At 44.1% G+C, this 16,152-nt stretch overlaps 1 protein-coding gene across 1 annotated transcript; it reads right to left on the bottom strand.

Moving 5' to 3' along the window:
- ADH5 (alcohol dehydrogenase 5 (class III), chi polypeptide) lies at positions 1-14,911 on the bottom strand (the record flags this gene model as incomplete). Its single annotated transcript, NM_001082624.1, is given in 10 exon segments — positions 1-232; positions 368-506; positions 3,259-3,394; positions 4,105-4,365; positions 4,516-4,735; positions 8,320-8,407; positions 8,922-9,063; positions 11,718-11,819; positions 14,884-14,895; positions 14,898-14,911. Coding segments are annotated over 9 exon segments (1,125 nt in total). The 5' UTR covers positions 14,898-14,911.
- Positions 14,912-16,152: the final 1,241 nt, after the last annotated feature.

Raw genomic sequence — 16,152 nt, 5'->3', positions numbered from 1 at the left:
GATTAGTTTTATTTTGTTAGAAAATTGCTTAGTGAGCCAGCAACTGTACATGTGAAGGAGACCATGATTTGTGTGGCACAACACTGTTCCCTGGGGTACTAGTGAAGATGTAAGAGGTGTGAGCGTGGAGGATCTTTGTCCTGTGCATCAGGCTGCTCCCATCAGACAAGAAGGAAGGTACAGGATGGACTTGTTCTCCATGAGAATTTAAATCTTTACAACAGTTCGAATGCTGTAGGGGAAAAACGCAGTACACACAAACGGTTTTAATGATGCCTCATCTTCTGACACCACTAAAATTGTGCTATTTTTGACACCTGCTCCCCCATCAACCCCAAATCTTACTACATTCTACACTAATGCTTACCTCTTCCCTGAGTGCATCAGCTCAAAGGCTTCATTAATTTGGTCAAAAGACAGCGTGTTAGTGACAAATTCATCAACTTTTATCTTCTTGGACATATATTCAGACACCAACTTTGGGACACTTTCCACACTCTTCCATCCTGAAAGAAATCATCTAGTCATCTATTTGTTCAACAGATTTCTACTGTATACTTACTACTTAGAGGGTGAGAGGGTGACATTTAGGAGAATGGATTTTTTGATGCATTGAAGAGGACTGAAAAACTTCAAAATTAGTATCGAGTAGAGGAAGAATTCGACACAGACCTTTAGTCATGAAAGAAGTAAACACCTTAGAGTATTATTATATTTCTGCATGAAGATTTACTAAAATCTCATTAAGATTGGCCAGTTGAGACTTTTAAACTACCTAGGATAGAAATCTTAGCAACAAGTTTACTTAAGTCCACAACAGCAAAGATTTCTATACTCACAACATTTTAAGTCAGAAAAAGCTGATGGGATGCAAGACTTTATTTCTCTGATTTTATATTCAACAATAAAATAGATAGCATCTCGGAATACAAAAACATGAAATCAAGAAATAAAGTAGTAATTCTTCAGCTAAGTGAGATTTTAACAACATTAGATGCTTTAATTTCTTCCTTATCTTGAATGAATCAATAGATCAACAAAGAAGCCTCCCTACCTTTTATGAGTTCTTTGGACATTTCACATTTCCTTTAAGACGTTTTACTAGTTCCCTTCTTATATCCTCTGCCAAATTTAATTTTTTTCCACCTACAAATTCTAGGGATATTTTTCTTTCTCTGAAATCTGGTGACAGACAGCTAATGTCTCTGCTACTTTTTTTTCAGCCAGTGTGTGCTAGGATGGGACTTCGGTTACAGGCTATCACCAAGACCCCTGGCTCAGTCACTCAGGCATGGAGTGCTCTTTCTAATGCTCCCAGCAAGCATGTTTTGCAAATGTGCACTGAGATAACCCAGCTGTGGTGTACATCCAGGCTCTAGAAAGTAAAAAGCTTACAATGATGTTTTCTAATGCAAGATCTGTAGGGTAAAGAAGGAAAACTGGGGCTGGCGCCATGGCGCATCCCATATGGGCGCCAGTTCTAGTCCCGGCTGCTCCTCTTCCAATCCAGCTCTCTGCTGTGGCCTGGGAAAACAGTACAAGATAGCCCAAGTCCTTGGGCCCCTGCACCCGCATCAGAGACCAGGAAGAAGTACTTGGCTCCTGGCTTTGGATTGGCCAGCTCTGGCCATTGTGGCCATTTGGGGAGTGAACCAACAGAAGGAAGACCTTTCTCTCTGTCTCTCCCTCTCACTGTCTGTAACTCTACCTCTCAAATAAATGAATAAAAACCTTAAAAAAAAAGAAGGAAAACTGGTCAAACTACTCATTTAAGCACGTTTTCCCAGTCTTTTTTTCTTTCAAAAGAAGTGGCATTAATAGGAGGTAGGGGAGCTAATTACAGACATCTTGTTGCACCTGGATCATTCAAAACCCATGTTGAGTTTTCTTTCTTAAGAAGACAGTGAGATATAAGTGTATTGTTAAGCAGCCTATAAAAACTTTAGATGTTGGGAAATATAAAACATTTCGATGTCTTTTGTCTTCCCTCACTGAGCAGCCACAAAAAGGTAGAAACTGTTTCCCAGCATTCTGCTGGCAGTTCAAATACATGAGGGCTTTTTAGGATCACACAATTGAAAAATGGTAAATCTGGAAGCTACTCAATTTTGTTGGAAGCTTTTGTCTAGTTTAATATTTTCAGGTTGAGGCTGACTTGGTGGTGTAGTAGGTCAAGCATCTGGCTGTGGCACTGGCATCCCATATGGGCGACAGTTTGAATCCTGGCTGTTCCATTTCTGATCCAGCTCCCTGCTGATGGCCTGGGAAAACAGTAGAAGAAGACCCAAGTCCTGGGGTCCCTGTACCCAGGTGGGAGACCCAGAAGAAGCTCCTGCTTCCTGGTTTTGGGTCAGCTCGGATCTGGCCGTTGCAGCCATTAGGGGAGTGAACCAGTGGATGGAAGACTTCTCTGTCTCTCCTTGTCTTTCTGTCTTTCCCCTAGCCTGTAACTATGCCTCTCAAGTAAATAAATAAATCTTTAAAAAAATATAAAAAACTATACTTTCAGCTTCAGACACAGTATTGATTGCTGCTGAAATTGGGAGTATTCAGACAGAGACATGTTCACACCCAGGGATCACTGCACTCTGGACAGATGAGTAAAAATAGGACAACCTATTTAAGTTCATGGTATCAACAACAGGGTGGCTGACACTGCTGCTGGCTGACCCTACAGTTTCTCCCCCTGCCCACCCTCCAACTGCTTCCTCATTACTAGATTTTTTTTAAAAAAAGATTAACTTATTTATTTGCAAGGAAGACTTAGAAAGAGGAAAAGACAGATATTTCATCTGCTGGTTCACTCCCCAAATGCCTGAAACAGCCAGAGTTGAGCGAAGCCAAAACCAGGAGTCAGAAACTCAATTTGAGTCTCCTGTGTTGGCGGCAGGGGCCCAAGCACTTGGGCCATCTGCTGCTGCTTTCCCAACCATTAGCAGGGAGCTGGATTGGAAGCGGAGCAGCTGGGACTTGTATTGGAGCTCATGGGATGCTGGCACTGCAGGAGGTGGCTTAACCTTCTGTGCCACAATGCTGGCCCCTGAACTTTTTTTTCTTTTTTTTCAAAGGCTGTGTAACAACTGTCCAGGGGCTTCAGAAGAAGCTGAGCCCCTGCCCAGTCCAGGGATAAATACTGACTTTCAAACCCTATTATTAAAATATCCTTGTAACAACTTAGGAATGAGAAGGAGGTAGCCTGGGCTCAAAAATCCAATGAAAATATCAAGAGAAAATGTACTCATCTTATCATGGAATTACCTCCAAAGGCAGTGCCTTTCCATGTGCGGCCTGTCACCAGCTGGAATGGACGAGTGGAAATTTCTTCACCTGCACCAGCTACTCCAACCACCACGCTGACGCCCCAGCCTTTGTGGCACGCCTCAAGTGCTGCTCTCTGAAGGAACAGAGATACAACCAAAACACTGAAGTCAGTACATTTGCTGAGAATAACTTCCTCCCCAGAAACTTCCAGTCGGAAAGGAGGTGGTGGTGGCATAAAGCTTTTATTTAAAAAATCGCAACAGAACATCCAAATTTAATGTTTAATTTTTTTCAACAGTTATATTTTTAAAATTATTAACCTGGATAAATATCAATACAAGTTGAAAGAACTTCAGCTTTTATTTGCTTTCTGTTATTAAAAAAAGTAAATCCTCACCTGAAATTCCATTGCCTTTAACACCTTTATGGAGTGCCCACTTCGTGTCAAGGAGCTGTCACTACTGACATTATATAGATGAGGAAACTGAGCCTTAGAGGAATGGAAAGCTGTTTGTTCAAGCCACAGAGTTAGCAAGTGGATGTGTACCTAATCTGAAAGCCAATGCTCTCTACAACTGCATTATTCTGTCTTTTCATTTAATAAATTATGAGACATATACACTTAGTGTGCATCAGAAGGAATAGATTTTTTCATCTTTCCCTGAGATGATGTATCCCCATCCCATTTATAGCTCAGTTTTTTTCCTCTTCTTCTATCAGAATAATTCTTATGAAAAGAAATTTTTTCCTTTGCAAAAACAAAACAATTTTTCATCTTAAAGAAACCACATTAAAAAAAAGCAGGTCCACCAACCAAATTGAAAGGAAGCCAAGCACACTCACCATGACCTTCACATTGCCAATACACTCAAAGGAATAGTCCACTCCTCCGTCGGTCTTCTCAACGAGTACTTCCTGGATGGGTTTACTGAAGTCTTGAGGGTTAATACACTCAGTGGCACCAAACTCTTTGGCCCTTGCAAACTTATCTTTATTGATGTCCACGGCAATGATCCGGGATGCACCAGCCGCTTTACAGCCCATGATGGCTGCCAATCCAACTCCTCCCAGGCCAAAGACAGCACAAGTGGAGCCAGGCTCCACCTAAATATGAAGACAGTCAATAAACCACTCATTGCAGAAGAGTAAAGCAGATCACTAGGTTTCTACAGATCAGGTCAATGTCACTGTTGCAGCAACGCTTTGCTGAACTGAATTAGAAGGTATAAACTGAACCCCAGGCTGCTCTCTTACCTTGGCAGTGTTTAATGCAGCACCATAACCAGTAGAAATGCCACAACCCAGAAGGCAGACTTTATCCAAAGGCGCTGAAGGGTCTATTTTAGCAACAGAGATATCAGCCACAACCGTGTATTCAGAAAATGTGCTGGTTCCCATGTAATGCAAAATTGTCTTTCCTTTGCAAGTAAATCTGCTAGTACCATCTGGCATTAAGCCTTTTCCTTGAGTGACTCTATGCAAACAAAAAAGGAAAATGACAGGGTAGACTCAGGTTTCATCCAAAAGAAATCAGCATATGAAAGAGTTATCTGTACCCCATGTTCACTAAAGCACAATTCACAATAGCTAAGATATGTAATCCATCCAGATGTCCATCACCTGTTGACTGGATAAAGAAATTATGGTATATATACACTATGGAGTACAACTCAGCTGTAAAAAAAAAATGAAATCCTGTCTTTTGCAACAAGATGGATGCAATTGGAAACCATTACACTTAGTGAAATAAGCCCATCCCAAAAAGATATATGTTTTCCCTGATCCAAGGTAACTAAAATGTAATGTACTGGAGTGAAATGGACATTTTGAGATTCAATGATTGTTTACAGACCTTGTGTCTTCCATTAAGGAACAGTATTTTTTCCTTCATACTGTTTGTTCAATTTTTTTACTTAATGTAGGGTAAACTTTATGATCATTAAGTAAACTGAAAATAGATTTTTGTAAAAATTAAGAGTGGGATTTGGGGAGGGAGGAGGAAGAAAGATTGGAGGGTAGGCAGGAGGCATGGTAGGGTGGGAAGTATCACTATATTCCTAAATCTGTATATATGAAATACATGAAATTTGTTTAACTTAAATGAAATAAAAAAAAAGGAATCAGGTTTCTTAAGTCACAGAAGAAATAAATCAGTTTTTAAAATAATGACCAGTAAAGTGTAATAAGACCAAAAGTATATTTCTTATTATTAATAATTTAGCACCTTTCAGCATTGCCTTTTCAGCAAAACTTATAAGAAGTTTTCCAATATTCAACAGTTTTCTAGAATTGAATACCAAACTTGTTTTAAATAGAGGTAAAACATTAGGATCGGAAAATGTAAGATTCCATCATAAAACTCTGTGAGCAAATAACTTTATAAAGGATAAAGCCAAAACCAGCAGTTACACAAGCAGATCCTCCATCCACTGGCTCACTACTCAAATGTTTTCAAAGGCTGGGACTGAACCAAGTCAAAGCCAGGAGCCAGGAACTCAATCTGGTCTCCCAAGTGGGTAGCAGAGACCTGAGAACCTGAGGGATTATCTGCTGCTCTGGAATCGGAAACAGAGCCAGGACTCAAACCCTTGCACTCTGACAAAGAAAGTGTGTATCTCAAAAGCAGAATCTTAACCAAATGGTCACTCCTAGAGGAATTTCTTTTCCTTTTCTTTTTAAAAAAAGATTTATATATTTATTTGAAAGAGTTAGAGAAAGAGATCTTCCTTCCACTGGTTCACTTCCCAAATGGCCTCAACTGCCAGGATTGGGCTAAGTCAAAGCCAGGAGCTTCTTCTTTTTTTGACAAGCAGAGTTAGATAGTGAGAGAGAGAGAGAGAGAGAGAGAGACAGAAAGGTCTTCCTTTTTCCGTTGGTTTACCCCCCAAGTGGCCACTATGGCTGGCACACTGCGCTGATCTGAAGCCAGGAGCCAGGTGCTTCCTCCTGGTCTCCCATGTGGGTGCAGGGCCCAAGCACCTGGGCCATCCTCCACTGCCTTCCCGGGCCACAGCAGAGAGCTGGACTGGAAGAAGAGCAACCGGGACTAGAAACGGGGGTGCCAGCAACCGCAGGCGGAGGATTAGCCCAGTGAGCTGTGGCGCTGGCCAAAGCCAAGAGCTTCTTCTGGGTCTTCTGTGCAGGTGCAAGAAGCCCAAATACTTGGGCCATCCTCTGCTGCTTTTCCCAGGTCATTAGCAGGGAGCTAGATAAGAAGTGGAGCAGCTGGACCTCAAACCAGCACCCATATGGGATGCTGGCTCTACCTGCTGTGCCACAATGCTGGCCCCAGAGGAGTTTCTTGAATAAAAGGTGACATAGGATACAATATAGGCCTCGGGAGAATTTCTTCCTCTGAAAAGTTACAGCCACAAAAAGCCCATCACCATTATTATACCTGACATGCCACAAAATTTTTAAGACTGTACTTGAAATTCCTTGTCAAAACAGTCAGATATTTTTTGGCTCAAACTTTATGAAAATTAACTGGGTTAATAAATGGAATCTTCCTTTACAAAAATCTAAGCTAATTTTGTCAACATTATTAGAAAACAAATGCAAGAACAGATCTGTCCTACAGCGCTGGCAAGAGTGTAAACTGCTTACTGTCACGTTGGAGAGTTCTAGATGCACATCCTGTAACTTGGCCAACTCCTACCCCAGGAAAAAAAAAAACAAAACAAAGTACAGCACACACCCATCAAAAGATATGTGGAAGAATACTCTGAGCAGCAGTAACCATAACAGCCCCATGCTGGGAGCAGCCTAAATGTTGATCAACAGGAAAATGGATCAACAGTGGCATTTGGAATGCAACTACCACAGAGCAACAGAAATGAACCTCTGATGCACATAGCAACTTGGCTATATTGCACAGACATTGTGAATGACAGAAACCAGACAAAAGAGCACACAACTGCAAGATTCTGGTCATGCAACAGTTTACAGTAGAGGAAATCACAACTGTGGTAACCTTTCCAGGGAGGCAGATGTTGCCTTGGAATGGGCACAAGGGACTTTGTGGGGTGTTGGTAGGGCTCCCTCTCTTAATCTGGTGAGGGCTCTAACCAGCAGGTGTGTTTAAACATTCATTAAGTTGTACATTTAAGATCTGAATGCCATAAATATTTTATTAAATGTATTATGTTCTACCTTAATAAAGAAACAAAAGAAGGGAACAAACAGTAGTAGTTCATTTTTGATGGTATGTCACAACTGCATCGCAAATACCACTTTTATCCATACTCCTACTGATGTTTAGGTTGCTCCTAAATTTAAGACTGCCTCAAAGAAGCAGTTATTCAAGTGTTGCTATGGTAGTACAATAGATTAACTATCTTTTCTGTGTCAAGGGGTTTCGTTACCTCTTACAGTCTCCCCAGGTATTAACATTATGAGCGTTATGAGGTAAGTTTTACTACTTTGATTTAATGGACAATAAAATGGCTCATAAAAATGACTTTGCTTAATCTCACAAGCATGTCCTTCTTTACTACACATTCTGGAAAACTTGGCTGAGTGTTATTGAAAGAGGAGCTATCCAGAAACTTGTTTTATATCTTGATAGCTGGTAGTCCTGGGCAAACCCCTGATTTTCTGAGTCTTTATTTTCTCATCTATGAAAATGAGCAATTCCAGTACCAGTGATGGTGGTATCATTTTAAAGCTGAAGTGAGAGGTGGTCATTTGGCCCAGTGGTTAAGAGGTTATTTGGAACGCCAGCATCCCGTCAGAGTGCCTGGGTCCCGATTTCAGCTTTCTGGTAATGAGCACTCTGGGATGGCTCAAGTAGTTGGTTTCTTGCCACCCACAAGGAAGACCTGTACTGAGCCCCCGACTCTCAGCTTCAGCCTGGCCCAGCCCTAGCTACTGAGCATCTGGGGAGTAAACCAGCGGATGGGAGCTCTATCTCTGTCTCTCCATCTAGCAAATAAATAAAACACTCTAGCAGCAGAAATGAAATAATGTATGTAAAATGCATGTTATAAATTGCCACACTATTTCTTACCATTGTTAATATGACCTCTTATTTTAAGAATAAAATAGAAATATACTAACCTTATTTTCTGGCAAAGATTTGTTTTAGGATTAAGACAAAACTTGCACTCTCCACACTGTGGGATGTAAAGTGGGATGACAGTATCACCTGGGAAACAAATGCGAAGACATTATCTAGAAGAGGTAGCATCTGTTTCTAAGTGGATACATCAGCCCTGCAAATTCTCACCCCTGTCAGCGGGTGCGGCTTGCCAAAGTCAACAGCTTTAAGCTATAGAACCTTACCCACATTACACCATCTAGACACTGTCTGACCATCAGAAAAGTCTTTTTCAGAACTGTTATCTAAATGAAACTTTTCACAGTAACTGCAGAACAAGGAGGTTGTGTACATCAAAATACTGGCTCACTAATGCTTCTTTACAAATTCTTGCTTGGTTTGCCAAAACTGGCTCTAGAAATATATTTAAAGAGCTGTGAACAAACAGTAGCTTGAAAATAAAAATAGAAAAAAAAAAACCCTCAAATATCTGTGCTTTTCTAGTGAGAGAAAAAAAGCAAGTGTTGGCAGTAACCTGTTCATAAATTGTGTGTAACATCAGAAAAATCATTTCACTATAAAATAAGCCACAACCATCAAATAATTCAAATCCTCTCCTTACCTGCCTTCAGGTTAGTAACTCCTTCGCCAACACTTTCCACAATTCCAGCACCTTCATGTCCCAAGATCACTGGAAAACACCCCTCAGGATCGGCTCCACTCAAGGTATAGGCATCGGTGTGGCAAACTGCAGTGGCGAAGATCTACGAGCATATTAAAATATTCCGCATTTAAGTGTGTGCGCATGCAATTCAGAGTGAGGCACAGGTCAGATGAAAGGCATTTTACTTTAATATATTTCATGGATTCTAAAACACATTTCTTTCATATTTTAACCTCTCTAAAATCAGCAGGTGGGGTTGGCGTTGTAGTGTAGCAGGTGAAGCTGCTGCCTGCAATGCTGACAACCCATGTGGGCACAGGTTAGTGCACTGGCTGTTCCTCTTCCCATCCAGATCCCTGATGATGGCCTATGAGGGCAGCAGAGGATGGCCTGGGTGTTTGGGTCCCTGCTATCCAAGTGGGAGACCTGACGGAATCTGCTGGCTGCTGGCTTCGGTATGGCCCAACCCTGGCTGTTTGGCCATCTTAAGAGTAAACCAGTGGATGGGCCGGCGCCGCGGCTCACTAGGCTAATCCTCCGCCTTGCAGCGCTGGCACACCGGGTTCTAGTCCCGGTCGGGGCGCCGGATTCTGTCCCAGTTGCCCCTCTTCCAGGCCAGCTCTCTGCTATGGCCCGGAGTGCAGTGGAGGATGGCCCAAGTGCTTGGGCCCTGCACCCCATGGGAGACCAGGCTAAGTACCTGGCTCCTGCCATCGGATCAACGTGGTGCGCCGGCCGTGCGCTGCGGCCATTGGAGGGTGAACCAACGGCAAAAGGAAGACCTTTCTCTCTGTCTCTCTCTCTCACTGTCCACTCTGCCTGTCAAAAACAAAACAAAACAAAAGAGTAAACCAGTGGATGGAGGATTAGTCTCTCTTTCCCTCTCTGTGTTTCTTTCAAGTAAATAGATAAATCTTTATTAAAAAAAAATCAGCACGTGCTGATAACCCACGGCATCTTAACAATTAGAACTAGCGGCATTATTTTAGGTGCATAAAAGCCATGGTACACTTATGGGCAATGAAATGCAGATTATCTATTCCCCTTTCCAGTGCATATTTGCAAGGCAGGGTGTGCAAGGGATTTTACAGGCACCGTATCTTTAGGCATGGAGAGGTGTCATCATCCGTGCACAAAACAGGCTGTGCCTATCTCACTGCTGGCTTCCTCCTGATTGCTGGGAAATGAGATGGCTGCAAAGGTACTATTTCTGAAACATGCCACTTTACTCGAGTCTGGGTCAAAATCCAGAGCTTGTAGTGGAACCAACTCCCTTTTTAGAAAGCACACATAGGGGGCGGCACTGCAGCACAGTGGGTAAAGCCACTGCCTGCAGTGTCAGCATCCCATATGGGCACCAAGTTGAGTCCTGGCTGCTCCACTTCCAATCCAGCTCTCTGCTGTGGCCCGGGAAGGCAGTGGAGGATGGCCCAAGTGCTTGGGCCCTGCACCCACATGGGAGATGCAGAAGAAAACTCCTGACTTCTGGCTTCAGACAGGCCCACCTCTGGCCGTTGTGGCCATTTGGGGAGTGAACTTGCAGATGGAAGACTTCTCTTTCTGCCTCTGCCTCTCTGTAACTCTGCCTTTCAAATAAATAAATCTTAAAAAAAAAAAAAAAACACATATAATTTTTACTTAAATAAGCCCTTTATCCCTATCTCTCTAGCTATTAAGTACCATTTTTCCCAACCACCAAAAGGCAGAAAGGCAAATCTTGGAGTGTTCATATTTATGCCTCTGCTTCTGGCCTATGTGCCCACTTACAAAGAGACATTCTTTCCCATCTGTCAGCAGTTTCAGAGAAGACAGCTTAACGCACTCCTTTCACTGCTACTCTTCTATCCAGGGCAAACATTATCTTCAGTGGCAAAATCATAACCAGCTTAATTCCTGAATTTGAAGAAAACAATTCGAAGTACTGTAAGATTTCAGATTCCCAGGTCTGGTGGACAAAGGACCTTCAAAAGGTTCTTGGTCCTGGGCTCCTTGACTTCACAGGTATGATCCTGGGGTACATGACTTTGGTATGGTACGTTTGGAAGTCAGATAAAGGGATGTCACAGGAAAAAAAAAAAAAAAGCTGTAACTCTTTTTTCCCCTACAATATTAGTTTTATTTATCAGTTACTACTTTAAAGTGTTAATTTTATATCAAAACAAGTAGGAAGCAGAATGCTGAAAACACGAAGTTTTATAAACATCAAGCTTCCAGGATCTCTCCAGCTGGCTGCTTTGTGCAGTGCGCCTCTCTCCAGGGGCAACTTGCTCTGCCACAGCGGAGAAGCAGCGGAACACAAACTCCCTGGACACTGGTCTCTGCTGCCAGGTCAGCTCATCTGAAAGCTCTCTAAGAAGCCGACTTTACTTGCTTGTTGCTCCAGTCAATCAGCAACCTCTTCCCCAGTCTTATTTGAAGTCCCTACTGACAAAACTGAAAACATTTGTTTCCAACATGTCACCATAATGGTAGAGTCATGGGATCAGCAAAAAGGAGAGCATCCGAAAGTCACCTGAAAATAAAGCTACACAAGGTCAACTGCAGCATCCAGTTATCCACATAGATGGCTACCTAGCACAAGATCAGAACACAAGGCTGGAGACAAGGGTGCATGATTCTAGAGCTGGATAACCTTCAGCGCCATCTCCTTGTCACTCCCCGATGGGACTTATCCTCCACAGACCTCAGATCTACTCTTCTACCCAGAGACCTCATTTTAAGTCTTTTCTTGCAGCGCCTTAGCTGTATCATTACCTTAATTCGAACTTCATGAGCCTTTGGGGGTGCGACCTCTATTTCCTCTATGGAGAGAGGCTTTCCTGCCTCCCAGGCAACTGCAGCCTTGCACTTGATAACCTGAAATGGACAGAAAAAGTGTAAGCTGTTTTTCCTCTTAAACTATGAATTGGTCAATTTAGATACAAGTGAATGTTAATTTTGGAAAGTGTATCACAGATTCACAAAGACACATCTAAATGATAGGAGAACTGTGTTGAGATTTTGTATCAACAGGATACATTTAAAAAGCTTTAACTGAAATGACCACATGATCAAATACAAAAGCCTCTTTTGATTATAATTTTATTCATCAACTATTTAGTGATCCTCTACAATGCATAATTAAAAACAGGTTAAGAATGCAGGTTGATGGAGTGGGTGCTGTCGTGTGGCAGGTTAAGCTGCTGCTTGGGATGCTTGCATCCCATATTGCAGTGCCTGGGATTGAGTCCTACCTCTACTTCTGGTCCAGCTTCCTACTAATGTGCACACATGAGGGCAGCAGTACTTGAAAACTTTGTGTTTTCAACATTTCAGGCCACAAGGGATCCAGACAGGGTTCTTGACATTGGTCTGACTCAGCCCTGGCCGTTGTGGGCATCTGGAGAGGGAACCAGTGGATGAAAGATCTGGCTTTGTCTACTGTATTTCAAATAAATAAAAATTAAGGGGGGCTGGCACTGTGGCGCAGCAGGTTAAAGCCCCAGCCTTCAGCACTGGCAGCCCATATGGATGCCGGTTTAAGTCCCGCTGCTCCACTTCCGATCCAGCTCTCTGCTCTGGCCTAGGAAAGCAGAAGAAGATGGCACAGGTCCTTGGGCCCCTGCACCCACATGGGAGACCCAGAAGAGGCTTCTGGCTCCTGGCTTCAGATCAGCACAGCTTTGGCCGTTGTGGCCATTTGGGGAGTGAACCAGCAGAATGGAAGACCTCTCTCCCTCTCTGGCTCTACTTCTCTCTGTAACTCTGTCTTTCAAATAAATAAATTAATTCTTTTCATATGTGGTTATTGAGCACTTGGAAAACAGTTTGAGCTAGGATATGCTGTAACTGTAAAATATATCTGCATTTTGAAGACTTGGTACAAACACAGGTATGATTATCTCATTAATAACACTTTAAAAATATTAGCTACAAAATAAAATAGTATTTTGAAAAGCTCGATTGGCTTATATAAGTACACCATCAGAGACTACAGTCAGCATGAGGAAGGTTGACAACTGACGTAATGCTTAGGAAATTTGTTAACAGGATCAAGGCTGCAAACAACTAGGTTCACAGGAGACAGACCTAAGAGTCAACAACTGAAAAAGTGTGATTTAAAGAGACAGGCACAAAGTCCTTCAGAGAGGAAAGTGGGAAAAAGAATGCACTCTCCGTGGTGGGTTGGGGAATGCGCCACTTTTAAACTGGATACTGATGAGTGAGGAAAGCATAGCTATAAACGGTAATAAAACATCTAAGGGGGGCTTTTCAGAAAGCTCATGGACAAATGGAAATTAACATATTATGCAAATTGCCATGACTTTTTTTTTTTGAAGCCCCTTCATACACACAGGTGGTTAGGAGGACTGTGTGAAAAGGTTTATGACTAACAGTCCTTGGCACAGTGGCAGCTTTGCCAAGTAAGAAGTTATCAGTAGCAATCAGTAGCAGCAGAACAAAGTGAGGAGGAAAAGGAGAGGTGTACTGTATCCAGAAACAAGGAGTGGCTTGGGTAAATGGGTGAGGCTGGGAGGCACCACTTGAAAAATGAAAATGCAGATATTAAATTGGATAATACAGAGAATCTGGACACAGCATTGCAATCTCTTCATTTCAATGTGCTGAAATCTCAAAATAATATCCCCAAAGTCAAAATCACAACACTGAGCCAATGTGACAACTAAATAAATCAGAATCTAAATCTGATGCCTCACTCCTTTGAAAAATATTTGAAAGCTGCTTACCTTTCCCTTTCCCTTACAAATCTAAGCAAAACAAAGCCCCACTCCAGATCCAAGGCCAACTGCTCTACTTTAACATTTCGATTATCATAGGAATAACTTTTCACCTTCTCAGAATAAAGACATTTTGATAATAAAAAAAAATGCCAACTTATAAAGTTTGAAAGATCGAAGTTCATCATTTCTGTTAAACTCTGAAAAGTTAAGGTCACGTATCTTCTTAGAAAATGTCCAGGCCGGCGCCGTGGCTCAATAGGCTAATCCTCCACCTTGCGGCGCCGGCACACCGGGTTCTAGTCCCGGTCGGGGCGCCGGATTCTGTCCCAGTTGCCCCTCTTCCAGGCCAGCTCTCTGCTATGGCCAGGGAGTGCAGTGGAGGATGGCCCAGGTGCTTGGGCCCTGCACCCCATGGGAGACCAGGAAAAGCACCTGGCTCCTGGCTCCTGCCATCGGATCAGCGAACCAACGGCGCAGGAAGACCTTTCTCTCTCTGTCTCTCACTGTCCACTCTGCCTGTCAAAAAAAAAAAAAAAAAAAAAAAGAAAATGTCCAAAGTTTGCAAAGCACTGGAACAACGGCAGAGTGATTTATTCACATCATTTGTATAACGCTGCCTTGGACGGCGAATGTGCATTTCAGGAACCTGTCGCCCAGGAATCCCGACTCTACCATCCGTGCTGCGACAGCCAAGCACAGCGCTGAAACGCGGTAAACCGCTCGCCGGTTAGGCAAGGGTTAAAGCAGAGTATCAACCGGTCGATAAACTTGTGCTCAAAATGTTACAGGATCCAGGAGTCCTCACAAAACGCACCGCTCGGTGGCACTGGAATTCTGCTCAGCCGCGCTTATGAAGTCAATGACCGGAACGCGAGCAACACCGGGTTCAGATCGTTGGCCTTGTCGCGGCTTTGGCCGCTTGCAAGGACGACTGGTTGGTTGCAAGCCACGGCCGCTCCGACCAGCCCAGGCCCGGCCCCCACGCCCGGTTCTCCCATCCCCCAGCCCGCTCCGCTAGTCCCCGAAGCAGCCAACAAAGTGAGGAGCTGCAACAGAGCCTCCCTCCCTCCCTCCCCGCTGCACCCGGGTAGCGGGATCCCGTCCCGCGCGCAGCCCCGCACGCCCCGGGGCTAGCGGTCAGCGGCCACGTCCTGCTCTCCCTGTCTTCGACCCGGGGCCCAAGACGGGGCGAGAGCTACCTTGTTAGCCATGTCTTCGGGATCGGGTCCGCGCGGGCTCTGGCATCCGGGGACGCTTGAGCGGGGACGAGGAAGTGGGCGGGGCGTGCGGCGGGGGCGGGGCCTGAGGCGACGTCCGCGAGGACGCCAACCCGGAGGGCGGTGCCCGAGGGGTGGCCTCGCCGGGGAGCGGGCCCGGCTGACCCGCGCCTGCTGGTCAGGGCTGCTCACACAGCTTCTGGGACGGGAACGGTGACCCCGTGTAGTTTTGGTCCAGCCTTGGAAAAGAAGGCTTATAAAGAGTGGAGGAAGGCGAGGGAACGGGAGTCTGGCTGGGAGCCCGCGAGACAGAGCGCACCTGTTACAGCGTGGCGTGTGCGCTTGGCGATGCCAGGATGAGTGGCATACAGCCCTTCAAGGGACTCAAACTTGGGGAATAAGGATACAGGCGGGCAGAAGGAGGGCAGTTTGTTCAGCAGACCTCCCAAGCTCGTCTTTCAGCAGCTTCTGAGGGGTACGTTGGATTGGCCGGGCGGGGCTGTAGTACACAGGAGGGAACTTGGCAAAGAACCTTCGAGAGGAGGGCAAAGGCTTAAGACATGGGTCATAGGGTATAGAGAGAGAGGGCGGAGCGTTTGATGTTTTAGAGGAAAACTCTGCTTGCTATGGGTGCTAGATGTTCTTAAAATAGGCTGCTCTGCTTTAAGTCTTTTCATGGTGCTTTTCTAAGTATACTCCATAAGCGTTGGTAATCTCGAAAATTCTGCCCAAACCCTTTCCCACTCCACCTTCTCATCCAAACCGTGGCTTTTGACTTCTTGTTATATGAGAGGGCCTTTTAAACGTCTGTGGGAAAAATGAAATTAAGAGTATTAGTTTTAGAGCAACCTTTTCTTTTTAACTTGGAAAATATTTATTATGAAAAAGACCATGCATTGATTTCAAAATTTTATTTGGGCCAAAATAAGCTCATACTATTATTTCAAATTTTCTGTAAGCTTTTAAAACACGATTTATTTATTTGAAAGGCAGAGTTAGAGAGTGAGAGAGAGAGGAGAGATCTTCCATCTGCTGGTTCACTCCCCAGATGTCTGCAGTAGCCAGGGCCTGGAGCTTCATCCAGGTCTCCCAGGTGAGTGCAGGAGCCCAAGTACTTGGACCATCCTCCACTGCCTTCCCAGTGGCATCAGCAGGGATCTGCATGGGAAGTTCTTGAACCGGCACCCATATAGGATGCCAGCATTTCAGGCGGTGACTTTACCCACTATGGCACAATGCCAGCCCCTCCAT

Source organism: Oryctolagus cuniculus, chromosome 8, assembly GCF_051225735.1.
Source record: "Oryctolagus cuniculus isolate XC-2025 breed Fujian yellow rabbit chromosome 8, ASM5122573v1, whole genome shotgun sequence".
Classification (NCBI taxonomy): domain Eukaryota; kingdom Metazoa; phylum Chordata; class Mammalia; order Lagomorpha; family Leporidae; genus Oryctolagus; species Oryctolagus cuniculus.
The sequence above is the reverse complement of the archived record's forward strand: the minus strand, read 5'-3'. Positions and strand labels throughout refer to the sequence as shown.